This window comes from Phodopus roborovskii, unplaced genomic scaffold, assembly GCF_943737965.1.
Source record: "Phodopus roborovskii unplaced genomic scaffold, PHOROB, whole genome shotgun sequence".
Taxonomy (NCBI): Eukaryota; Metazoa; Chordata; class Mammalia; order Rodentia; family Cricetidae; genus Phodopus; species Phodopus roborovskii.
The window spans coordinates 23518545-23545072 of NW_026126434.1; the positions used below are offsets into that span (position 1 = coordinate 23518545).

Consider the following 26528-nt stretch of genomic DNA (forward strand, 5'->3'; position numbering starts at 1 on the left):
CAGAGTAAAAAAAGGTAGAAAAGGTGGTAGCTCCAAGATCCACCTCTGCCAGTGTAAGATGTCAGTCAGCCCTTGGTGGAGGCCTGGTGGTCACGCCCTTCAGGGCCAGCTGGAGGCACCATCCTGTACCAATGGCTATTAGGGAGATGGAAAAGGAAGAGCTAGGAACGAATCATTATATGATCTCATCAGAAGTTAGATGGGCTGAGGCAGGCAGGTCTCAAGGTTGAGGCCAGACTGGGCTACCTAGTGAGACCCTGCCTCAAAACCTTAACAAAAAACAAGGCAAAGCAAAACAAAACTCAAAAAAACAACAGAAACAAAACAAAACAAAACAAAATGAAACAAAACAAAACCTGTCACCACCACCACCACCAACAACAAAATCTCATCAGAGACCAGTGTGTCTGAACAGCAGCCTCCTTTGGTGTTTATTTCCTGATGTCAGGTAACCCAGGTCAGAGAGTTCAGTTGTCTGTGTAGATAGAGGACACATCTAAGCTTATTGTCACACGGCCACATCGGCTGACACACTGCCTGCCTCTCTCTGTTGATACTGGACAGTTTTCTATGATGACTGGGTAATCTGCGCCACTGGAGACATGGCCTGGGATATGGCTGTGTGTGGGTGTGTGTGTGTCTGGCAGTGTTCCAGGTGAGGCTCTGTCCGTGGTAGCTTTGCCTGAGACAGTCACCCTGTGTCATGAGGGGTGTCCATGATAAAGACTTGCAGCCTGGATTTGGAGAATCCTGCTGGTTTAAGTAAGGTTGGGGTCAGGAGGATGCCTGCACTTAGTCAAATTCTACTTTTGGATGGGAGGCTCCGGATATACTATGGGGACTTCTTGGGAAGTTGACATGCAGCTCTTTCAGGGAAATCGGCATTTTATGACATTGTAGTCTTCGGGTGATAGGGAGTGCTGAGATCCCTGGAGAGATGGAATCTAAGATCTCAGCTGTTGTAATTTTAAAAAGTGGCACTCAAGAAAGAAAGGTGTCATGTGACAGAGCTTGGGTGGAGGGCTTTTTTTTTTTTTTTTTTTTTTTTTTTTTAAATTAGGGGAATGTGAGTGGGAGAAGGCTAGAGAGGAGATGAGCTTCTGGGGACAGGATGGAGGGCAGAGAAACAGAGAGAGAGAAAGATGGGAGGTGGGCAGGGCCCTTTGAAAAGGGAAAGTGACTATACACAGGTGGTGCTCTTAGTGGCCATAGCGGACGGAGTACCCTGTCGGAACCCCAAGAGCAGGCCAGGACAGATGCCTGAATGCTAACAACGGCAATGAGTTCTAAGTGGTTTCACATGCTAAAATGAGAGTGGGTTGGGCAGATGGGTCACTGCTGGAAGTCTGTGTTGAGGGCATGTCAACTGTGGTAAGCTTTTCTGAGGTGGGTTACCGTGAGAGGGAAGCAGTGTGGGACTATAAAACTTTTTGTGGAGTTTATGAATTCCAACTAAGCTGGGGGTGGGGGTTTCCAAGGACTCATTTATTCCACAGTAATACTTAGGAAAAGTCACCAAACATTTCTCTGGGAAATATCCTAAGAGGTGACATTATCCATGTCTTCACAAATTACAGATGTGTGTGTCCCCAGACAAGACACATAGCTTCACACCCCTGCTACACACCCATTTCAGGAGTGTAGGTGCTTAGCCCTGGGCTCTGTCTATGGGGCACATGCTTCACGGCTCCCATGGGTGGCACAGGTTGTAAGTGTGGATCTCAACCAAGCTGTGTCTTGGTGTTATGTCTCTTATCTCTTTCTGTAGAGTAGATTTCGGGGAGTCACAGGACTGTAGAAAAAAGGGAGTGTGAGGTGACAAAAGGCCTGTGTCCCAAGGCCATGACCCTAGGACTGTGTCATCTAAGTACTCCTGAGGCTGTGCCTACATCCTCATAGTGAGTTCACACTCAAGTGGTTGGCTTTATCAGATATTTCATTCTGGCTCATACAATGGACTTGGCAATTCTGTGCCTTTACTAGCTTGTTCCCAATGTCCCTTGAGTGATGTTTAGGTCCTTTACACATCTTCAGATGCCCATGTGGCCACAGGCAAAGAGCTGCCCAGACCTGTTCTGCCATGTTTAACAGCTTTCCATGTCTCTGGGCTCTCAGCCAAGTCTCTTTCTACCATCTGGTTCAGAGCCCTGCAGTCTTGACAAGCCAGGCTTGCCACCAGCCTTGATGTGCCAATTTTACAAGTTAATGGTGAACAGCAGAGAAAGGGGATTTTTTTTTAAAGTGCAGACACAAAGGGAAGAAGAAGAGAGGTCTAGCAAAAAATGTTACCCCCAAGTCCATCTTCAGTGTTGTCACCAGGGTAAAGTTTAAGTAGAAGGTATGAAGTGTGCACAGCCATCAGTCCTGGTCAAGGTGTGGTCCCACCCATCATCATTGTCTGGGCACTAGTGATTCCTGCAAGGTAGTCTGGGAGACAAACTCCCTCTTTGTCTAGGACCAGGTTCCTCTTTTTTCTTCATCCAGCATGAAACTCCCAGGAAAATTCCAATACCTTGGAGTCCATTGTCTCAAAATTCTGAGGGGCACAGTGTCTCACTTTAGGCTACCTCCACTCCTGCCAAGTGGCTACACACTCTTCTATCATCTCATGAACATCACCTGGTCACTGGCCACATCTCAGTGTTTCTGGGTCACAGCCATGTTGCTGCTCTAAGTTTGTGAGTTCAGTTGAGCATGAACACTGGGATAAGAGCCCACAGCCTTCTCAGGGTCTATCAGATACTGTCTACAGGCAGAGGGCTGAGGCATCCCCATTCCCTACAGCATGGTCCTGACAGGAGGAGCTAAGATGGAGGGGGGGGGTAGCCACTGGGGAAGTGAGTCTGGAGTGTGACTGATAGATGCTTGCATTCCCTGATTCAGGAGGGTCGCCCACACCCCCATCCTGCTCAGAGCTGGGACTTGTCAGCTCTATCCAGCTCTGGTGTCCTAGAGCTGTCCTAGAACTCTGGCTGGCACAGAAGCACAGTGCAGCATCAGGGGAGGCATCCCTGCGCAGAAGAAAGCTGGCAGCCAGGGTGGGCAGCCAGGCTATGCAGGGACATGAAATGGGGCACCAGGACACTCCATTGCACACACATTCAGAGTTGCATCTCACCATTTCCTGGCCACCCCTCAGCACAGTTAAGGTGACAGCCAGGACCAGTTATGACAGGTGTGTAGATCCTGACAGGGTGTCGCCACCCTGATGGAGCTGCTAGGGAAGGTGGCCACACCCCAGGCCTGGGAACGGATGGGAGTCAGGATACCCTCCCCGAGTCTACACATCCTGCTCTATCCTTGCCAGGATGCAGACCTGCTCCATGGACCAGGGAAGCAGGCTTGTCACAGCAGGAGCCTTGGTGACAAGGGTGTTTCGGACAGCCAACTGCAATCAGAGAGGACCTATGGGTGGTGAAGGCTGCAGCAGCCCTGCCCTGTTTCTGGAATCCACAGGAAGCCCAGTGCAGACCAGTTTGCCCAGATAGACACTATAGGATGGTCCCAGACCAGGACACATCTGTAGGTGACCAGTCCTGGGGAGTCCTGGGCACATGGATTTTTGGTTGAATTTGTCTAGAAAGAGGCTCTGAACTTCAGAAGAGAGGCCACAGGCCTTCATGACCACTAGGCAGGGCCACTCAGTTCCAGATATGCCTGTGGTTAAGGGAGACTGTACCCCATGGAGGTCACGTGCCCTCATAGCATGAGGGAAGTGATGGCCATCCCCTGAAGTCTCCCTGACTAGAAGACTGAGGTACCATCTGAATGTGCCCGAGAGAACATTTTGAGAATGTTCCCTGAGGGAAACACCCTGACTGTGGGTAATGCCATCCCATGGGCTGAAGCAGGGGGAACGGAGGGAAAAGAGGGAATAAAACACAACCCCCCCCCTCTCTTCCTGGCCACTGAAGAGAGATGCTTGATCAGCTAAAGCCCTGAATGAGGTCATTCCTTCCTCCTTGTGTTAGATACTTCATCCCAGAAATGAAAATAATGATACAGAAGGGTGTTGGGTGGCTATGGGTTTATTGGTGTTGTGAGCTGCTGCTATCAGGGTAAGTGACCCAAAACAGCATAGAGTGACAGTGACTTAGTGACTCCTGGAAGGTAGGAGTCAAGTCAGCATGGGGGACATGTGCTGTCCCTGTTCTGTGGGGACAATCTATCTCAGGTCAGTAGCAGACTGGAGAGGCCTAGGGGGACCACAGGGAGGGACCTGAGTCAGCTGGCACCAGGAACAGGCGCATCAGCAGCTGGACTTCTGTCCCGAGGAGAGATCACAGCAGGCCTGGCTGGAGCACACAGGGCGGCAGAGCAGGGACATGCTGGAGCAGGGCTTGCAGCAGCTGGGCTGGCAGGAGGAGGCACAGCAGGAGGAGGTGGGCCCACAGCAGGCTGGTCTGCACACAGGGCAGCAGAGCAGGGACATGCTGGAGCAGGGCTTGCAGCACACAGGCTTGCAGCAGACAGGCACACAGCAGGAGGACTGACAGCATGAGGGCTGGCAGCTAGACTGCTGGCAGCATGATGAGGATCCAGAGCAGATGGGTGTGCAGCAGACAGGCTTGCAGCAGACAGGCACACAGCAGAAGTGTTGGCAGCATGAGGGCTGGCAGCTAGACTGCTGGCAGCATGAGGAGGATCCAGAGCAGATGGGTGTGCAGCAGATAGGCTTGCAGCAAAGAGTCACACAGCAGGGTGAGGAGGTGCAGCATGATGGCTGGCAGCTAGACTGCTGGCAGCATGAGGGTGTGCAGCAGCTGTTGCAGATAGACTGGCAGCAGGGACTGGACCCACAACTCACTGGGGTGCAGAGGAGGCAAGGGGTTGGGGCACAGCATGGGGGCTCACAGTAGCTCTCCTGGCAATTGTCCAGCTGCCAGGAGGCACCAGTACAGGTGCTGGGAGGGCAGATCCGGCTGCCGCAGCTCAGATTGCTAGAACAGACAGATGTGGTGGATGCAGCGATCACACAGGTCCTCGTGCAGCAGGTGTTGGCCATGGTGGGGGTTGGACCAGGAGGAGTGGTATGCCAGTGTGTTTGTGTGAGGTGCCTGGCCCTGCGTTTTTATGTACCTCCCATGTACACTTCCTCGTGAATGTGTCCATTTTTACTTTCCTTGTTAGTCTTGTTTTCAAACAACATAGCCAGTTTTTGGTTGGGAGTGTGGGTCACAGCTGGACCAAGGCACATCCTTATCCTAAGACATGAGACACCACAGCTAGGTAGAGCTGGGTCTGTGATTGCCTGTGCGGTCTCCCACATTGTCTTTGGGAACACAAGCTCCCCATGCTGCAGGCCCCTCTATTCCTGCAGGTGGTGACCACCCTCTCCTCTATCCTGCAGACGCAGAGGTAGGTCCCTCTCCTCCAGCCCACAGACTCAGGGTCCCTGTCCCTCATCCCACAGACTCAGGGTCCCTCTCCTCCAGCCCACAGACTCAGGGTCCCTGTCCCTCATCCCACAGACTCAGGGTCCCTCTCCCACATCCCACAGACTCAGGGTCCCTCCCCTTCATCCCACAGACTCAGGGTCCCTGTCCCTCATCCCACAGACTCAGGGTCCCTGTCCCTCATCCCACAGACTCAGGGTCCCTGTCCCTCATCCCACAGACTCAGGGTCCCTCTCCCTCATCCCACAGACTCAGGGTCCCTCTCCTCCATCCCACAGACTCAGGGTCCCTCTCCCTCATCCCACAGACTCAGGGTCCCTCCCCTTCATCCCACAGACTCAGGGTCCCTCTCCCCCATCCCACAGACTCAGGGTCCCTCTCCCTCATCCCACAGACTCAGGGTCCCTCTCCTCCATCCCACAGACTCAGGGTCCCTCTCCCTCATCCCACAGACTCAGGGTCCCTGTCCTCCATCCCACAGACTCAGGGTCTCTCTCCTCCATCCCACAGACTCAGGGTCCCTGTCCCTCATCCCACAGACTCAGGGTCCCTCTCCCTCATCCCACAGACTCAGGGTCCCTCCCCTTCATCCCACAGACTCAGGGTCCCTGTCCCTCATCCCACAGACTCAGGGTCCCTGTCCCTCATCCCACAGACTCAGGGTCCCTGTCCCTCATCCCACAGACTCAGGGTCCCTGTCCCTCATCCCACAGACTCAGGGTCCCTCTCCTCCATCCCACAGACTCAGGGTCCCTGTCCCTCATCCCACAGACTCAGGGTCCCTCCCCTTCATCCCACAGACTCAGGGTCCCTCTCCTCCATCCCACAGACTCAGGGTCTCTCTCCCTCATCCCACAGACTCAGGGTCCCTCTCCCTCATCCCACAGACTCAGGGTCCCTCTCCCTCATCCCACAGACTCAGGGTCCCTCCCCTTCATCCCACAGACTCAGGGTCCCTCTCCTCCATCTCACACTCTTTGTTATACTATTACTTATGAAAACAACATGCTCATTCTGTTTTTTGTTTGTTTGTTTTTGTCTTTAGATATGACCCAACCTCTTACTGTCCAGGACAGCATTCTCTCTCATCACCACCCCTCCCGTTCTGAAGACAGTGCACTTAAACCAGAGCACCAACCATTCATCTATTAGTGTTCTCCGTTTCACACCTATCTCAGTATCGTCTTCCTTGAGTGTTTCTGTGTGGTGACAGGGTTAATGTCTGTATTCATGTGCATTTCGGTTGTGCTTTTCCCTCTTGGAGCTGGTCACTTCCTCTGTTTTTGTTTTCCTGTGCTTCAGTCCTTACATCTTCCCCGACTGTCCCCTAATTGTCCCCAAGCTCTGAGGACACAAACACTTCCAGTAACTGATTGTGTTATTTCCTGTAAACATCACTTCTAGTACTTGGAACTCACAGATCAGTCTGAGTTGACCAGCCCTCAGACCCAACCCAACACTCAACCTTCCTCATCTCAGCCCTTGCCCCCTCAGCCCTTGCCCCCTCAGCCCTTGCCCCCTCAGCCCTTGCCCCCTCAGCCCTTGCCCCCCTCAGCCCTTGCCCCCTCAGCCCTTGCCCCCTCAGCCCTTGCCCCCTCAGCCCTTGCCCCACCTCAGCCTTGGGTCCCCCAACCCCACCCCCAGCACTGGTGCTCTGCTGGTATCCTGTGTCTTCCTTACTATTTCTTTGTCTTCATTTTTCTTAAGTGATGGCTCCTTGTAATTTCTTTCTGGACTGATGCCTTTATTTTGGTAGAGCAATCATTTGGAGGCTTTCTGGGAATGGACGTGGGGGTTCTATTCTTGTGATCCATGGAGTAAACTATAATCCAGTTTTCCTAGCACCATTTTCTAAAAAAAAAAAAGGCTGTCTTTCCCTAGAGACATTTTAGCATAGGTTTTAGCTAAGGGGAGGGGGTTTAGAGGCCAACACTGGGGGTCTTTCTTTTTGGCTATAGTTGGATCTTCTATTTCACTGGTTTACATGTCTACTTTTGTGCTGACACAATGCTGCTTTTGGGACTTATAACTATTGTGTAATTTGAGATAAGTCAGTGTAACACATCCGAATTGATCTTTGTGTTCAGGTTTGCTTTAAAAATTCAAGGTCTCGAGCTGGGAGGTGATGGCCTTTAATCCTAGCACCTGGAAGGCAGAGGCAGATGAATCTGTGAGTTGGAGGCCAGCCTGGTCTACAGAGCAAGTTTCAGGACAGCCAGGGCTACAGAGAACCCTTACACATACACATACACACACACACACACACACACACACACACACACACACACACACACAGTTCTTCTGTATCCTCATGGATTTTAGGACTTATTTCCGATTTCTCTGGAGAAGGCTGTTGGAATTGTGATGAACAGTATTTTGATGAGCAGTGCATTGACTCTATAGATTGCTTTTGCCATTTTTGTGTTGCTAACTCTCTGCTCTATTATTGTGGGAGTCCTCCCTCCCACTAGGGCTCTTCCTCCTTTCTTCCTTTCAATTCCTTGGTTTATTTACAACTGTTTTGTTTTCTGGGACAACTGTAAATGAGATTCTGAGTCTTACTTGTTTTTTTTTTTTTTTTCTCAGTCTGTTCCATTGGAATCTAGACAAGGCACTGAGTTTTGTGTGGTGACTTTATATTCTGCTTGTAAGCTAGAAGTGTTTATTAGATTAAGCATTTCAGCTGTAGACATTGGGGGCTTTCACATAGGAATACTGTCTGAAAATAAGGACACTTTGATTTTTTTTCTTTCCTATTTGTATCCCATTTATTCCTTTCTGTTGACTTAATGCTGTGGTTACAAAGTCAGGCAATATATATGTACACGAGGGGGCATAGTAAATAAACCCCTCAGAATGGCTGCTCTGTTACTAGTGGGGGTAGTTATTGTGAATATGAGAGAGAGAACATCCAAAGGCATCTGGAAGAGTCCAGAGCAGTCATGTGGAGGTAGCGCTTAACTCACTATCTTACCCTGGAAATTGGTGTATTGTAATGTCATTAAATTATTTACATTAAATATTTTTATTATTAATTTTATCATGATCTTTATCATCATTTTTTCTCTTTTGGATCTTCCAGTCTTTTAATTTGTATTGTCCTTCATAAACAAACTGATCAGTTTTATTTATATCTATAACTCTTTCCTTATTCATCATTTGTGTATATATTTTATGTATGTGTAGAGGCCAGAGATTGACACAGGGTGTTTCCCTTTGTCACTTTCCACATCATCATCATCATCATCATTAGTATTGAAACAGGATCTTTCTCTGAATGCGGAGCTCACTGGTTTAGACATACAACGGGCCAGGGAGCCTAAGGGACACTCTGCCTCTGCCTCCTCAGCCCTAGGATTACAGGGCCTGCATCTGTATCCTGCTGTTTTACAAATGTGGGCTCCAGGGTCCTCATGCCTGTGAAGACAATACTTCGCCAATTTCTGGATCTCCCCAGTTGTCTTGTAAGATTTAAAAATTCATTTTGGAAGCTCTTATGGTTTCATGGGTTGAACTCTTACTTTCAATCCTGTTCATTTGTATTGCCTAAGGATTTGATTTTTTCTGAGTCCTGCCTCTCTCACATTAACTGTGTTCTGAGAAGTGATGCATCCACACTCACTATTTGGTTCATGATGCATGTCCACACTTGCTTCCAGGTCACTATGTGTCTCCATTTCTTACTCCGTGGGACAGAGTACCTTTAGAATTCCCACAGGTGACTTTCTGTGTTTTTTTTGTTTGTTTGTTTTGTTTTGTTTTATTAACTGTGGCTCAGGAAAGAGATCTTTATAACGTTTTTTTCTTAGTATTTTATTACAAATCATTATCAGCAGACAATACAGAATGCAATGTACCAAGCATGCATGAACCCGGCAGCCCGGCTGACGCGTATCAGCACTTGTTGACCTGCTCAATTCCGTGGGAGCCATTTTCCCCTCATTCTGGAAAGAACGTGTGTGGGACATTGTTATTGTTCATTCCTGAGTGTTTTCCTGGTAAACTGTCCTTGGTAAAGATGTTTAGAGCTGTAAGGAACACTTGCCTCCCTCTGTGTTTCAAGTGGAGTCATTCTATTAGTCTGAGTGTTCTGGCCACTAGCCACTGTGGCTGTGATGATAGCTGATTGCTTGCCATTTTGAGGGTGCCAGCTTTTTCTTCTATGATCATCTATGTCTGCTTGTCAAGGGCAGGAATGACCAACTATGTGACTTTTGGTCACAGGGCATTTCCATAAATGCTTACTGCTACCTCTTTTGTTCATTTATTTTTGTTTCATTGTAAATTCAGAAGATAGCTGTCTCAGGGGCTTGAGACTGCTGTGAGGCCCTTTCTGCTTCCAGAATACCTTTCTAGGTCATGTCTTCCACCTCCACACCCATGCCTCCAAGATGCTATAGCAAAGAACAGAAAGTCTTTGAGAACTGTGGCCTGGAAGAGGCAGATTATTGCCAGCAATTTACTTTCCAGATGCCACTGTGTGGCTCTAACTGCAATAGCCTGGACCAGGCTACAGGCCCAGGCCAGAAGTGGTACCCCCAGCCAAGAAAAAGAGCTTGGGGCCAAGTCCTGGGAAGCAGGGAATGATGCTGTTCAGGGGATGTATTCAGTATTCCTAGCAAGGATAGATGGTCCATGCAAGATGTCATCTATCAGGGTGTGCTGTAGAAGGATACGCTTGTCCAGTCTTGCTGGACCTGTTTCTCTCCCACCCACCAGTCTCCTTGGTCACTTATAAAATAATCACTCCGAGGCTTAATATTAATTGTAATTGTCTGGCCAGTGGCCCAGGCATATTACTGACTAGCTCTCGCAATTAAATTAAGTCATTTATATTAGTTTGTATTTTACCATGAGGCTCGTGGCTTGTTACCTCACAGCTTACTTCTGCGGATTCAAGGCGACTCCCTGGCTCTTCTTTCTTTCTCTCCATGTCTCTGGATTCCCCACCTGGCTCTATTCTGCCCTGTCATCGGCCAACTCAGCTTTATTCATCAACCAAGAAAAGCAACACATATTCAAAGCATACATAAGGACACCCCACCTCAGTGTGCTTTAGACTTGTGACCAGGATTTCTGTCATCAAACACCCATGCCAAAGCCCCACAATCCCTCAGGAGAGTAGGTATTCAGCCATGTTGCTTTATGAAGACCACAGGCCAGTGAGGCATATGGTAAGAGCCTCTCAGATCCAAGTTCTCTAGAAAGAACAGCTTCCAGGATCTCATCAACCAGGGCAGGGAAGTTTGGGGTAGTCAGGATGGCCAAAGCCACGCCGGGATAGGTGTCACTGTTGGACTCACACTGTTGTGTCCCTGAAGACAAGTTTATACCTTGGATACAACTAAGGGCAGGGAACCCTGGCTTCTGACACTATGGAAGGGGATGGGCTCAGTGCCAGTGTGAGCAATCGGGGTGGGGATATGAGTATTCATGTGAGAGACAATTTTGGTTAGGTTTATCAGGCAATTTATTGGAGTATGACAGATGCAGCTGAAAGGGCATGGCGTGGGAGACTGAGAAGAGCCAGCCAGGGTTGGCCTCCACACAGCCGAGCCCTGTCACAGACACAGGGAAGTGGCTGGGAGTCCACCTCTGAAGTGGCTTCTGCTTTGCTACACAGAGGCTAGACTATAGAGGCTATGCTCCTCTCTGTGGCAGTGCCGGTAGGTTGGCTGAAGAGGAAAGTCATGGGTAAGGGCTGGGGCTTCTCCCAAAGTGAGGGAGGAGTGAGCAAGTGACAGCCATGGCCCTGTAAGACCCTGGAAAAGCAATGGAGACAGTTGCTGGCCACTAGCAGAGAAGCCATGGGTCAGGTGAGAGGGAGCTCCCAAGCTTTGGGGTGATAACAGCCCACTCAGCAGCTGGACTTCTGTCCCGAGGAGAGGCCACAGCAGGCCTGGCTGGAGCAGGCAGGGCGGCAGAGCAGGGACATGCTGGAGCAGGGCTTGCAGCAGCTGGGCTGGCAGGAGGAGGCACAGCAGGAGGAGGTGGGCACACAGCAGGCTGGTCTGCACACAGGGCGGCAGAGCAGGGACACACTGGAGCAGGGCTTGCAGCACACAGGCTTGCAGCAGACAGGCACACAGCAGGAGGATTGACAGCATGAGGGCTGGCAGCTAGACTGCTGGCAGCATGAGGAGGATCCAGAGCAGATGGGTGTGCAGCAGACAGGCTTGCAGCAGACAGGCACACAGCAAGAAGATTGACAGCATGAGGGCTGGCAGCTAGACTGCTGGCAGCATGGGGAGGATCCAGAGCAGATGGGTGTGCAGCAGACAGGCTTGCAGCAAAGAGTCACACAGCAGGACTGTTGGCAGGGGGAACAGGTGTAGCAAGCTGGCTGGCAGCTAGACTGCTGGCAGCATGAGGGTGTGCAGCAGGCAGATTGACAGCAGGGGCTGGACACACAGCTCACTGGGGTGCAGATGAGGGTTAGGCAGGGGGCTGGGGTACAGCAGCTGGGCTGGCAGCAGCTGGGGACACAGCAGCTGGGCTGGCAGCAGCTGGGCTGGCAGCAGCTGGGGACACAGCAGCTGGGCTCACAGCAGCTCTCTGGGCAGTCATCCACCTGCCAGGAGGAGTTGGTGCAAGCGTCAGAGCAGACAGACATGGTGGAGGCGGCCATGGTGGAAGCTGGTGTAGAGTAGAGTGAATGAGTGAGTGAGTGAACGAGTGTTGAGTGTGAGTGCTTGTGAGGTGCTGGACCATCAGCTTTTATCCCCCTGTGCTGTTGTGGGGCTTGGCCTCCCTTCCTTGTTGGTGTGGCTCGTGGCCATCATTAGGGTGTTTGTTTGTCTGGGATGTTGATGTCAGACTTTCTTGTCCTGCCAGCGGGTGATCCTGGGAACAGTGGTGGAGTAGTTAGGCAAGGCTCCATGAGCAGTGAGGTTGGAGTGTTGTTGGTGGGACTTGTCTCAACCACCCTATGGCTGCAGGGATGTTATCCAGATGTGGCCAGCTGTCAGAATGCCCATCTATTCTCAAGTAATAGATGCCCCCAACCCAGTACTCCTCCCATAGCCCAACTCTGGGTGAGGACAGTTGTCACTTCAGAACAGTGCCAAGACCAGAGATATACAATGACATGTCTAGAGCCATTGAGTTGAGGGTGCAGTGACTGCCTGTAACTACTACCCCTATAGTGTCTTCTTAGCTCCTGTACCTCTTTGTATTGCCTCATTGTCTACCATTCTCTGCACGTATTTCTACCCTATCTTTGTGCTTAGGGATGCAGGATAATGAGTTTGGTTCCTACATACTCAAGAAGGCCAGAAGTTCTGGCCTTGGGTGTTTCTATCCCCAAGGAGGTTCATGATCTGTTGAAACCATTGGAACACCACATGGGCCAGGAACCTGGGCAACTTTCTGTCTCACTGCTCAGGACTCTCCAGCCATCCCTTGTCCACTGCATCCTCCTCCAAAGCTGCTAACATTCCTCATCAGCCTTTCCGTCCACTAGTCACCCAGCCTTGCCACCCAAGCACTGAGATATGTGTCTATCTACAGCCACTGATTTTAAGTTAGGTCACATATGTCTACAGAGCCCAGTATAGAAGATGCATCTAGAAATTAGGCTGTGTGTCATCTGAAGCCAGTGCTGGCCAGTGTCCCTGGGAAGCAGCTGCCTCCATGCCCTCCATTTTCACCTCTCTGTCTCGCTACACATATGCACACATACATGGATTTAGAACCCATTCTCCTCATCCTAGTGGTTGTGAAGCAGGTCAGTTGCAGCTGGGGTTCACACAGGGTCAGTCTCCCATGAGTCTCTGGTCACCACATGTGCTACATACATGGGAGCTTGTCTGATCTATGGTCATCACATGTATCACATGGGAGCTTGTCTGATGTGCATCTGTCTAAAGGGTCCTTGAGCCATCCACATGGCAGATTCATTACCACTGGCCTCACACCAGCAGCCGAGCTTGTGGACTCTGTGGAGTGCCCTGTAGTACTAATGTCACAGCACATGGTGGTTCGGGGGCATTTCCTAGCAAGAGGACAACACAACCCTAGAAAACTCGGCACCAAGGAGACCCAGTGAGACTTGTTTTCAGGGTTAGTCAAAACCAGAAGGCAGAGCCTTATTATTATCTCATCCTACCCAGCTAGGAGCATGTAACTTAAGATTCCCTGCTCTGTGTGTGTTCATGGCCACAGAGAGATCACAAGTAGATTTGGGAATGCAGATAAGTGTAAGAAAGTAAAATTAAACAGAATCCATAAATGGTGGGCACTGACTCTTTGCCTATCCATCCACCCATCTGTCCATTCATCTACCCACTCATCTACAAACATACCTAATCATCTATCCATCCATCCATCTATCCACCCACCCACTCATCCACTCAACGTACCTAATCATCCATCCATCCATCCATCCACCCATCCACTTATCCACACACCTACCTAATCATCTATTCATCCATCTGTTCATCCATCCACCCACTCATCTACATACATACCTAATCATCTATCCATCTATCTGTCCATCTATCCATCCATCTACTCACCCACACACCTCACACCTACTTAATCATCTATTCATCCATCTGTAAATCTATCCATCCATCCATTCATCTGCTCACTCATCCATTTATCCAGCTATTTATCCATCCATCCATTCATCCACCAACCCACCCACCTATCTTATTACTCACTCATCCACCACTAACATATTCATCCTGTCATCCACCCACCCACCTACCCACTCACTCATCTATCTATCTATCTATCTACCTACCTACCTACCTACCTATCTGCTCATCCACCCACTGATGCATCCATCCATCCACCACCCACTCATCTATATACTTATTCCCTCATCCACTCTATACATTCATTCACCCCCACCATCAATCTATTCATCTAACAACCATCCTTACATCATTCCATTCACTCACCCACCGCCCATCCATTTATCCACTTACCTATCCACTATCCTATCCATTCATATACTCATTCACCTACAAACTCATGTACCTATCCATTTATCTATCTACCCAACTACCCATCTACCCACTTATCCATATATCCACCAACCCATTGGTGGATCCATTGACTAACCCAGCCAATCCACCTACCAGACCACTCATCCATCCTCCCATGTGTCCATCCATCTTACCTACTCATGCATCCACTTACCCCCATATCCATCCATCCATCCACTCACCTATATACTAGCCCATCCATCTACTTGCTCATTTATCTGCCCACTAACCATCCATCCACTCATCCATCTACTTATCCATTTGTCTTTCCACCCATCATTATATCTATCTATCTATCTATCTATCTATCTATCCATCCATCCATCCATCCATCCATCCATCCATTTGTCTGTCCGCCCATCATTATATCTATCTATCCATCCATCTTCTATGTATGCATATAATATGTATATGTAGACAAAAATATGTCTCTGTGTTTCTATGGTTTACCAATACAAACTGTTTCATAACTAACCCACAACATTTTTTTTAATCTTAATTTAAGAAGCTCCTTTTTGGTGACTTTATAAAGTTTTGTCTCATTTACAGCTGATAGAGTTGTAGTTTGGGCCATTTGTATGGTTCAAAACACATATTTGCTGCACAATACATATATTGGGAATCTGTTATAGCAGAACCTGGCTTGGCAGAACTGTGCCAAAGCATCCCTAATGAATCCATTGGGCAGATGCCCTTCCCACTCATGTGGCCACTGAGACACTTAAGGCCGAGTGCCTCAGATTCTCTTAGGCTGTGGAGCCTCATCCTTAGGCAGCTCTCTCTATGGACAGCTTGTGAGATGTGGCTTTTTCCAAGCATGGGAGGTTCTCTTAACATGTCAGCATCCTCAGTGCAGCTGCTGGCCTTTGCTATGGGGCATGGCCCACCACACTGCAAGGTGGGGAGCACCATGCACTTGAACATAGGGGTAGGGACACAGGGTCACCACAATCTGTTACTTGAACAACATCACTCTTGGCTTTGCACACACTACATACTGACCCTCAGAGACTTTCTGCACTGAGAAGTGATTCTAGAAACATGACCCACAGAGCCCTCATGACCTGGACCCTCTTGCCTGGCTCCCTCAGCCCCACTAGTCAGACAGCTGAGTCTTCCAGGAAGCCTACGGCTATCTCTGCTGTTGTCCTAGGGAGTGGAGATGTGGGGGCTTCCCTTACAGTCACAGCCTCTGAGGTGCCAGTTTGCAAAAATGCATCCTGTCCATCTCAATGTGGGACCACCCAGAGATGGGGAAGACCAGCAGATTTGCATTTACTCAGGATGTTTACAAGGCGAGTGACAGCTCAAGCTAAACAAGGAACAGTGTTAATGAGGCTGCTGGGTCACCAAACAAGGAAGGTGAGAGCCTCAAAGGGGAATAAAAGCTGAGGGTTCAGCACCTCACATACATACACACTCACACACACTCAAACACACACCCCTCCATCCAACCCCACCATGGCCGCCTCCACCATGTCTGTCTGCTCTGATGCTTGCACCAACTCCTCCTGGCAGGTAGATGACTGCCCAGAGAGCTGCTGTGAGCCCAGCTGCTGCCAGCCCAGCTGCTGCCAGCCCAGCTGCTGCCAGCCCAGCTGCTGCCAGCCCAGCTGCTGCCAGCCCAGCTGCTGTGTCCCCAGCTGCTGCCAGCCCAGCTGCTGTACCCCAGCCCCCTGCATTACTCTTGTCTGCACCCCAGTGAGCTGTGTGTCCAGCCCTTGCTGCCAATCTGTCTGCTGCAGCTCCTGCACACCCTCATGCTGCCAGCAGTCTAGCTGCCAGCCAGCTTGTTGCACCTGCTCCCCCGGCCAGCAGTCCTGCTGTGTGACCCTGTGCTGCAAGCCTGTCTGCTGCACACCCATCTGCTCTGGATCCTCCTCATGCTGCCAGCAGTCTAGCTGCCAGCCCTCATGCTGTCAATCCTCCTGCTGTGTGCCTGTCTGCTGCAAGCCTGTGTGTTGCAAGCCCTGCTCCAGCGTGTCCCTGCTCTGCCGCCCTGTGTGCAGACCAGCCTGCTGTGTGCCCACCTCCTCCTGCTGTGCCCCCTCCTGCCAGCCCAGCTGCTGCAAGCCCTGCTCCAGCATGTCCCTGCTCTGCCGCCCTGCCTGCTCCAGCCAGGCCTGCTGTGGCCTCTCCTCGGGACAGAAGTCCAGCTGCTGATGACCTGTCCCTGTGAGAGTATTTCCTGTATCCACAGTGAGTGCCAAAGAATCAGAGCTCACAGAAGAATGTCCATGTTCCATGCTCTGTGTATCAGGGCAGACCATGGCAGTGCCCTCCTCTCTCTGCCTCTGCCCTTTCCAGGTCAAGCATTCTCACCTCATTGGAACTGTCCCTTCTCTGAATACACTTGAACCTTCTGAAAAATAAAAACCCTGACTGAACCTGTGGAGACTCCCATGGTCCTCATTGGCATCTCACGATTCCTCCTTTGCAACCAGCGATCTGTGCTTTGGAGCCTATCTGTGCTAATTCAGGGGACAGTTCCCTCTGTCCCCTTGCTTTGTAACTGTGCCTCCTCTGTATGGTGCCAATAAAACCTGAACAGGTACTTCCATGAGCAACTCAGGTGCCTCCTCCCAGAGTTTGCCAAGTCCCACCTCGGCTCATTTGCAGCCTGCCATTGTCCCCTGTTCAGTGGTGCAAGTGTGTGCTAACTGGTATCAGGTCTGGGCTATGGGCCTCGTGAGCAGACATGTCCCTACCTCTAGACTTCACTTGGTTCTAAATGCAGAGACCTTTAATATGTGGGTGTGATTGGAGTGGATGGGGCACACAGGCCAGGCACACTGGTGGAACACACTCAGGAGTCTGCTATACCTTCAGTACCGAGAGCCTCGTTTCTGAGAGGGATGTGTTGGCAGGCCAGGGTGGTCTTGACTGCGCCAGTGACCATCCAGTGAACTCAGCTTGCAGAAGGTGAGGGTGAGAAGTGGTACCCCATATTGAAGCTCTAGTTCTGAGACAGGCAGGTGTCTTGGCAGCAGGCGTCCATGTGCCTCGCACCAGCCACAAGCTCAGTGTGTGGCTCACAGCACCTGGGACCAGACGACAAACAGCGTTTGAGCCTGTTCTATGGGAAATGCCCCTGCCTTCCCTGTCACTGGGGAGAGGACACCACCCTGGTCCAGGTGCTAATCATTTGTAGAAGGCCACATAAAAAGGAAGGAGTTGCTATAGACATGGAGGACATTGCGCACTCTGACACGTCACATCCTCTTGCAGCCGCTGGTTCACACAAGTCAAACTTTCTCCTGAGTGCTTCCTTCATTCAGTGAGGCTTCTGTTTAGACTCCTAATCAGTCAGCAACAGCACAGGGTTAGTGCCTGGTGCGGCTGTGGGTTCCCAGAGGCCTGCCCTCTGCCTACACTCTGAGAGGAAGCAGTCTGTAGAGGTAGCATGGGTAGACATCTGCAGCCGTCCAAGGTCTTTGAGAGCCTGTGGCAGAATGGCAGTGGCTTTATCTCTTTCCTTGCAAACGTGAGGTTAGCAGCCAACCCCCTACTTCATGCTCTTATCATGACAAGCCACTTGACCACAGTCTGAAAGCCTCAGGCTAGCCCACTATGGACTGACACCTCCAAAACTACAAACCCAAAGAAACCAGTGATCTCAAGTGTTATTTATAGTGACAGACAGGTATCTTGTGCCCTGAGGCCTTCTCTAGTCTCCCTTTCAGCTTGCTATGTCCTGAAGTCATAACTCACCTCCTGTGACTGTGATGGTTACTAGACATAGGCTGGGGGAGAGGCGCTGGCCTGGGAACTCTCCATTGCTGTAATCCCCAGGTGAGGGATGTCACACTGCCCTGCCCCCTCTGAGCTTCACCCAGGGACAACTTTGACCTAGGGGTTAATTATAAGCAGAAACATTACCTCATTTTGTTTTCACTCCCCATCTTTTTTATTATTATGATACATCTTCACTCAATACAATTAACTACCAGATGAGACAATAGGCTCACCCTGTTTGCTCAGTGACAGAGCTCAGCAGTAGTGGGCTTGGAGAACAGGGTACCACATCATCTGACCTTCCCCACACAGAATCCACTGAGCTCCACTGAGGGGCCTGATCAGGACTTGAACTCTTCCATAAGTCTGTGTGGATTGAGCTGCGTGGGATAGGACTGGTGCTGCCTCCCTAGGGACCCAGAGCCCTGGGGTAGAGATAGGGGTAGCAGGGAGGGCTGAGGCTTCTTGTGCCTGCCCAGATCTTATGTCAGGTTTCCTTCTGGGGAGGTGCTTGCTACATAGACCAGGCCTGAGCAGTAGTGAGTCAGGCGAGGTAGTGGTGGGTCAGAGAAAGATTCTGAGAAGTCACAGAGGGAAGCACACTTAGGACTGGAGAGTATCCTGTCCTTAAGCATGAGGGATGGACTCACTGTAATTCATGGCCTTGCATGTTCTCTCATCCTAGAAATTGTAAAGATGGGTAGCCACTGTACACACACACACACACACACACACACACACACACACACACACACACACGTCACAGTGTGCCAGGAGGACCCTGATCCTACAGGAAGGGAAGGCTAAATCAGCCCACATCATCTGTGCACAGCCTTGGACCCAGACCAGAGTATAGCACTGGCTGCCACTGCAAGTGTCTTTCTTGAGCTGGAAAGGTGGATAGCAGAGCTCAGGGGGCTCTAGCTCAGTGGACGTGCTGAGTGAGGCACAGGAGAGCAGGGTTTGGTATAGTGTGGAGTGCTCTATGTCCTGAGACTGGGTATTATTAATGAGAGCAGATGCCAGGGCCACCATAGGATGGAGACAGCCAGAGCAGAGGACCAACCCCAGGGCTAAAAGCGTTAGGTCTACATGGAGAAGCAGCTCCATGCCCTGGTCATGGTGTTGACCATGCCCTCAAGCTCAAACTCTGTGGTTAACCCCATCAGAATGTTACCAACAGGGACCCATGAGAGCTCACAGCAGTGTCCCACCCCCAGGAAAGTGACAGCACCCTTCAATGAACCCATGGAACAGGACAGCACACTCAGACCATGGCAGGAAATAATCTACAGAACAGGCCAGCACAGTCCAGGATGGAAGCAAGAGACAAAAACCAGAATGGCAGAGCCAGTGACATTAGCAGACAGAGAGTACAATCATGGCATTAATGATGTGTAAAGACCCACACCAAAAGCAGGAGTCTGATGAGGAGAGATCAAGAACAAAATAGATGCCAAGAGCGGAAAACAGAAGAGCAGCGAGAAAACCCTGAAATGACCAAAGTTGACATAACATGGAAAAGCCTTGCGTCCCTCAAGAGAGGGACATCGAGGCATGTGTAAAGAGGTCTGTGGAGGCAGAGTTGAAGGTAAGGCAGAGCAGGAGTCACAAGCACAGCATTGAGCAGCCTGACACATGTGAACCATTAGTATGAGAGGAAAGGCTGGGCCAGGGACTGAGAAAAGAGGAAGTGCCGAACAGTTTTCCAAATCTGAAATAACACTGATGAGAACACAGAAAACTTGACATCTAAGCAATGTTCTATCCAACAACAGTGGAAAACTTTATTTAATCATACATGAACACACACCAAAATAAGCCACCTCCTCAGCACTGTGAGCCACAGCCTCAAGAACTAAAATCCAGACTGTGTCCAGGCCTCAGCAGAACAAGGAGTCACCCACGGGAGAGCTGGGAGACTGCAAGCATGTGGAAATTAAGAGAAAGTGTAAAAGTAGTCCATGAACCAAAGATAAAATCACCATGGGGATTAGAATGTATTTTGAGCAAAATGAAATCCCACATTGCAGTCTGAGTTCAAGCTAACACAACGTGTAAGGAGTGGTGCTCTGTGATTCTTCTTGGTAAACAAGGGAGGCCAGGAGTCTGTGCTTTAACTCAGAGCTAAAGATGAAGCACAAGTGACCCCCCCCCAAATAACCAGCTACATGAAGGCTGTGAGCAGTGGGAACAGACAGCTCCAAGAGGAAACAGCCAAGACCAGGCCCTTGAATTTTGGGGATGACTAAATGCACACTTCTAGTTAGCTTAACTAGTCAAGAAAAAGGAAGAAGTAATAAATGACCCATATTAGGAATGGAAAGGGTTATTACCCCAGAGTCTGTGAACACCAAAGGGACAATGCAGAAGGCAATGGCCTCACGTGGACATACCCAACAGTGTAAAGGAAACAACCAAACCATTGGAAAGACAGTCTGCAAAACTAACAAGAGGAAAAGAAAAGATCAGAGCAGCCCTGTAGCAGGCAAAGGGATTGAAGCCTTAACTAAAAATACAGTATAAGAAAAACACTGATTTCAAGAAACCTTCTTTATGGGAGAAATGGCACCAATCTCCCTGTGCGTAAGAACACAAGGATGGATGAGAAACACTTGCACGTGTGTGTACATGTGCACATACACAACACACAACACACACACACACTTCATGAAATGAATTATATTTCTAGATAATTGCATGCAGTCAAATGTAAGAGAGTAGGGTATAGTGGTGCACACCTTTAATCTTACCATCAGGATACAGAGGCAGGTGGATCTGTATGATTTCAAGGCTAGCCTGGTCTACATAGCCACTTCCAGACTAGCCTGGGATGTATAGTGAGACCCTGTCTCAAAAACAAACAAACAAACAAACAAACAAAAACCCAATAAAACAAAACAATGTTAAATGTCTGATCCTCCCTAAGTGAGCTATGAATTTAATGAAACCGAAGTCAAAAGCCCAGTAAGTTTGATGGGCTGGTTCCAAAATCTCTGGGTGGGATGCATAGATGACCCAGAATAACCAACCAAACCTGAAGAAGGCAGAGACAAATCAGAGAACTTCCATTATTTGACTCCAAGACTGCCTCAACCCCAAACAGTCCACAATCTCCCAAAACAACACTACAAGCCAGGGACCCAGTGTTCAAACACTGGTGGGTGGGGGCATTTCACAATCAACCCTCAGCAGGAGCCTAGAATGAGTTTGTGTGGTTCTGAGAAACACTGATCAAGGAGGGTCACTGAAGACAAAGGGCTTTGCTGAAATTAAGGATTAGGCTCACCACCGAAGAAAATGAGAGAGAGAGAGCTGGTGGCACACTCCTTTAATCCCAGCACTCAGGAGGCAGAGGCAGTTCGAGGCCAGCCTGTTCTAGGACAGCATCCAAAGCCACAGAGAAAAATCAAATAAATAAATAAATGAAAATAAAGGAGAGAGAGGTGGTTTGCATTCCTTATGTTAATAATATGTTTGACGTCAGAAGTCATAGAGAGCATGTACTTCAATAATACAAATATAATGGTCAGTTGATCATGATACACTTGGTCTCTACCACAGCCCCTCAGTGTGGCTCTGCTGGAAGTTTCCAGGTCTTGACATGTTGTTTATTCACCCACCTGGGCACCAAATGCAGACCATGTCTTCTCCACATCAGAGAAAGCTGATAATTCATTGCCCTTTGTGAGTAAGACCCAATGCAGCCTATATAGAGAGGACTTTGTCCCTGTGTCTCTATGTCCCAGTGTTCTAGTAGAGAGTACTGGGCAGTGCCTGGTCCTGTGTATTCCCCCTTCATCCTCACGGTGAATTTAGTTTCAGGTGAATATCTCTCATGTCCCTCTCCATGTATCCTGTGGAGAACTGTTGGATAGATAGGACTCACAAGGCAGCCCAGGCCAGGGGCCACAGTGCCTGAAACCATGAGTATGGCTTTGCTTGTATGATTCTAGAAATATAGAGGAGCAGATGGTGGGGATGACCTATAGGGGACTGGTCATACCTGTGGGTGAACAGCCACCCATAGGGGTTGGAGAAACTGAACTTTTAAGGGAAGGGCCCTGAGTCACACTGTGACACCCCCAGGGGAGGTGGCTACTCTCCCTTGTAAATTGCTGAGCTGAGTTCTTCCCTCCTAGAAATATTTCTGGCTATGGAGATGGACATTTACTTGAACCACATATTCCAGAGCATGAGAGTAGATCCAGGTGATTAGAAGAGTTTATTGAAGCCATGGGTAGCTGACAAGCTGGTATCAGGGTCAGGTAACCAGAACAGAGGGACAGGGGGAGGGACAGTGACCTGAGGATCAGCAAGCCTCCTGGGAAGCAGGAGGGGAGGTCAAGTCACAAAGAACAGGTTGGGTCTCTATCCTGGGGGACTGTCCATCCCAGGTCAGGGTCAGGCTGAGATTGCTGAGAGGGACCACAGGGAGGAACCTGAGTCAGCTGGCACCAGGAACAGGCGCATCAGCAGCTGGACTTCTGTCCCGAGGAGAGGCCACAGCAGGCCTGGCTGGAGCAGGCAGGGCGGCAGAGCAGGGACATGCTGGAGCAGGGCTTGCAGCAGCTGGGCTGGCAGGAGGAGGCACAGCAGGAGGAGGTGGGCACACAGCAGGCTGGTCTGCACACAGGGCGGCAGAGCAGAGACATGCTGGAGCAGGGCTTGCAGCAGACAGGCTTGCAGCAGACAGGCACACAGCAGGAGGACTGACAGCATGAGGGCTGGCAGCTAGACTGCTGGCAGCATGGGGAAGATCCAGAGCAGATGGGTGTGCAGCAGACAGGCTTGCAGCAAAGAGTCACACAGCAAGGTGACTGGCAGCATGAGGAGGAAGCTCCACAGCAGACTGGAGCACAGCAGACAGGCTTGCAGCAAACTGGCACACAGCAGGATGGCTGGCAGGGGGAGCAGGTGCAGCAAGCTGGCTGGCAGCTAGACTGCTGGCAGCATGAGGGTGTGCAGCAGGCAGATTGGCAGCAGGGGCTGGACACACAGCTCACTGGGGTACAGACAAGAGTAATGCAGGGGGCTGGGACACAGCAGCTGGGCTGGCAGCAGCTGGGCTGGCAGCAGCTGGACTGGCAGCAGCTGGGCTGGCAGCAGCTGGGCTGGCAGCAGCTGGACTGGCAGCAGCTGGGCTGGCAGCAGCTGGGGACACAGCAGCTGGGCTCACAGCAGCTCTCTGGGCAATCATCCACCTGCCAGGAGGAGTTGGTGCAAGCGTCAGAGCAGACAGACATGGTGGAGGCGGCCATGGTGGGGTTGGCTAGGGGAGGAGGTGAGTGTTGAGTGAATGTGTAAGTGTGTGTGTCAGGAGTGCCGTACGCTGGCTTTATACTCCTCCCTAGTACTACAGGCCCAGCCTGTGACCACTGCTTCCTGGTTGCTGTTGGCTTTGTTCCTGCTTTTATTTCCTGCATTGCTCCTCATGTTAGTTGGTGCCTCACCTCTAGTTTCATCTCATAACAAGTTGTCTTTCACGTGGATCACATGGACTTTCTCCTGGGTTGTTTGTCTCACCAGCAGGGCCTGTCTGAAGTGCTGATGGTGACAGAGGGACAGAGTGAGTCATGGGACTCTGCACTTCTGTGGTGGTTACTGGTGACCAGTGGACTTTCTGGGTAGAAAAACTATGATTTCCCTTCAGGGATGTGTCAGGTTCCTCAAAGTGTGCATCCAATACCCCAACTGTATGGTTAACTGAGACATCATCACCTCACTATGAAGACTGAAGTTCTTATCAGTGCTCATTGCCCTGAGCCAAGGGTACTGCCCAGGCCACCCAGCTCCTGAGGCTGCCAGCATTGTTGGCTATCTAGCTTGTCTCTAACATCTGCTTTATCTCTGTGGGTTGAGTCTAAATTATCCCTTTTTATACCTATGAGTTGGATTGTAACCCACCTAGTGAGCTGCCCTACCTTGGCCATCTACAAAGACCCTATTTTCCATTACAGTCACATGTGCAGGTTCAAGACCTCATACCCAGCATCTCATGAGGGGCACATTTCAGGACATTTGGAACTCCTTAGGAGCAGAACTGCATACCCCAAGCTTGTCACCTAATCCAGATATTTCCACTGGCCCATTGCTTTTTCTCAGTACTGGCTCTACTGGGATCTAGCAGTTGACACCAGTGTCACACAGCTTGGGAACAGCCTTTCGGCCTTCAGCCCTTCCTTCCTGTGACCATGACCCTAGAGAAGAGGACTTGCTTGCTTTGTAAAACACCAATCATGGGGCACCTGCACTTTTCCCAGTCAAATGGGGGCTTGTTTGGGGCCACAGCCCAGTGCACAATATGGCCTATGGGAGTTGTGTAACTAAGCCTTTGCTGGTCAAGCCACTATTTCCCCTCCATTACTAACATGTGCTGGGAGTATTATGTAACCATCCACCCATCATTTCCCCTCCCCTAGAGCCCTATCCCCTGTCTGGGTACCATGGCTCTGTGGGCTCTGCCTTCAGTCTGCTGTTCAGTCTGCTAAACTATGTTTGAGAGCAGCAACACAATGTAATGGGAACACAGGCCATGGTAAACCATGGGCGAGCTCAAGAAGGCTGAGGCAAGAGGACATTTTCAAAGGAAAGTGAAGGTTATGAGGGTCATTTTAAAACACTCCCTGCCGTGAGCACAGTAGCAAGCACAACGTCCATTACTGGTTGCAGGGCAGATGTCCTTGAAGATGCTTTGTGTGTGAGGCAGTGAGCTCCTCTGTGCCAAGCGACAGCCCCAGCACTACCTGTTGGGACTGCTTCTTGCCATTGGTCAGCCATGCAGCAGGGCTGCTCCAGTATGCTATCCCAAATTCACTGTTTATTTACTCCGTTTGGCATTCATAGCTTGACACCATGGCTCTGGCAGCTTCCATGATGTAAAATCTGAAAATACACAGACACGGTAAATGAGCCATCATGGCTGCCATGTTGCACATCCATTACCTAACCCCTACCCTCATCATGTCTTTGCCACAGACCTTCATCCCCTGGACATCCTGGCAGAGGTGGTCCCTTTGAATGGTGCTACAAATGGAATCCGGATGGTGCAGGCCGAGGGTGTGCTGGGCCTCCAGTTCTCAGCCTCTGAGCCTCATGCCATGAGCTTTCCTGCCTCTAGAATCTTCTCCAGCTGTGACCTCTTCCCAGAAGAATTCTCCATTGTGGTTACCTTGAGAGTTCCCAACCTTCCACCCAAGGTCAGTGGCAGTTTTTCTTCTCACAAGGATGGATTTTTTTTCTTGGTTTTATTTACTGGTGTTCCCAGTTCAATAGCCATAGAATGCTGTGCTGATCTGGGCCACAGAGAGCTGCTTACAAAATTTACAGGAACCTGGGGTCTGGAGGACCTGCCTTGCCCATATCACAGCCCCATCCTGGTGGTGTGCAGGCTTTGTCTTTGTATCAGGCTCAGCCTGATAATTGTTGGTACTGTCACATATGCACTGCTCAGTGGCATGGTTGTTGATATGTATACATAGGTTTGCACAGCCGATGGTCAATGATAGCCGAGGGACTATGTTGCCTGATGGGGAATGGTTTAGTCATGGGTTTGTGTGGCTAAATGGAACAATCATTAATTTCTTCAACTTGGTGGTTGTTGACATAGTCATGGTTTGTATGACGGTTTGTATGGCTATTGGTATCACCACATGTTACATGGCCCAGTGGTTGTTGGTGTAGTCACAGGTTTGCACTGTGCAGGTTTATGGCCTGGTGGTTGTTAATATGGTCATGGATTTGCATGGCTCCATGGTTGTTGTTGTCATAGGCATAAGTTTTTCAAAGCCTGATTAAGTCAAGAATTTGCACAACCCAATAGTTGTTGGTGTAGTCAAGGAATGGTATGACCCAATGACTGTTAGTATAGTCTTGAGTGTGTATAGCTAGTGGTTGTTATATAGTGACTTTCACAGTCCAGTGGTTGTTGCTATAGTGACAGAAGTGACAGTTGTTGGTTTGGGTGACCTGATAGTTGTTGGTCTAGCCAAGACTCTGCATAGCTCAATGGTTGCTGATGCAGTCAAGAATATACACTATCTATGGTTACTGGTGTGAACCCAGATATGTACAGATTGATGGCTGCTGATATGGTCACTGGCTTGTACTGCCCATGGTGGCTGGTAAAGGCATGAGTGTAATTATCTCCATGGTTACTACCATAGTTCGTGATATTTACATGTTGATGATTATTGGTATGGTCACAGGTTTGCACAGCCCAGTGGCTGCTGATGCAGTTATGGGTATGCACAACTCAATGGTTGTCATTGTAGTCATGGATTTCTGCAATCTGTTTTAGGATAATTTGATCACTGCATAAGAAGAAGTCCTGTGTCCTTTCACAATCCCCCTGGCCCTGCCTCATCACTTACATTAATTCTCTGTGAGTGCCTGTTGGTTGATC

The 26528-nt window shown here is 49.9% G+C and overlaps 4 protein-coding genes across 5 annotated transcripts in view; 2 read left to right on the top strand and 2 right to left on the bottom strand.

Annotated features, from left to right (window-relative positions):
* Positions 1–23400, bottom strand: part of LOC127224142 (keratin-associated protein 10-4) — a 74818-nt gene extending 51418 nt beyond the window's left edge. Inside the window, exon 1 of one of the 2 annotated variants that reach the window (XM_051186984.1) lies at positions 23329–23400. In XM_051186984.1, the coding sequence (XP_051042941.1) occupies positions 23329–23385 (57 nt within the window). In that variant the 5' untranslated portion in view covers positions 23386–23400. Of the gene's footprint in view, positions 1–11458; positions 12030–23328 lie in introns of those variants that run through there. The other variant, XM_051186989.1, reaches the window with a different exon arrangement.
* The window catches only part of Tspear (thrombospondin type laminin G domain and EAR repeats), a 147646-nt gene that overhangs the window by 59213 nt on the left and 61905 nt on the right, over positions 1–26528 (top strand). Inside the window, exon 2 of the mRNA XM_051187001.1 lies at positions 25103–25323. Within this exon, the coding sequence (XP_051042958.1) occupies positions 25103–25323 (221 nt within the window). The remainder of the gene's footprint in view (positions 1–25102; positions 25324–26528) is intronic.
* On the bottom strand, positions 4250–5025 carry LOC127224144 (keratin-associated protein 10-8-like). The gene has a single exon (XM_051186993.1). The coding sequence runs from the start codon at positions 5003–5005 to the stop codon at positions 4250–4252; it is 756 nt and encodes a 251-aa protein (XP_051042950.1). The 5' UTR covers positions 5006–5025.
* Positions 15851–16557, top strand: LOC127224147 (keratin-associated protein 10-3-like). The gene has a single exon (XM_051186999.1). It carries the CDS (start codon positions 15851–15853, stop codon positions 16550–16552), a length of 702 nt encoding a protein of 233 aa, XP_051042956.1. The 3' UTR covers positions 16553–16557.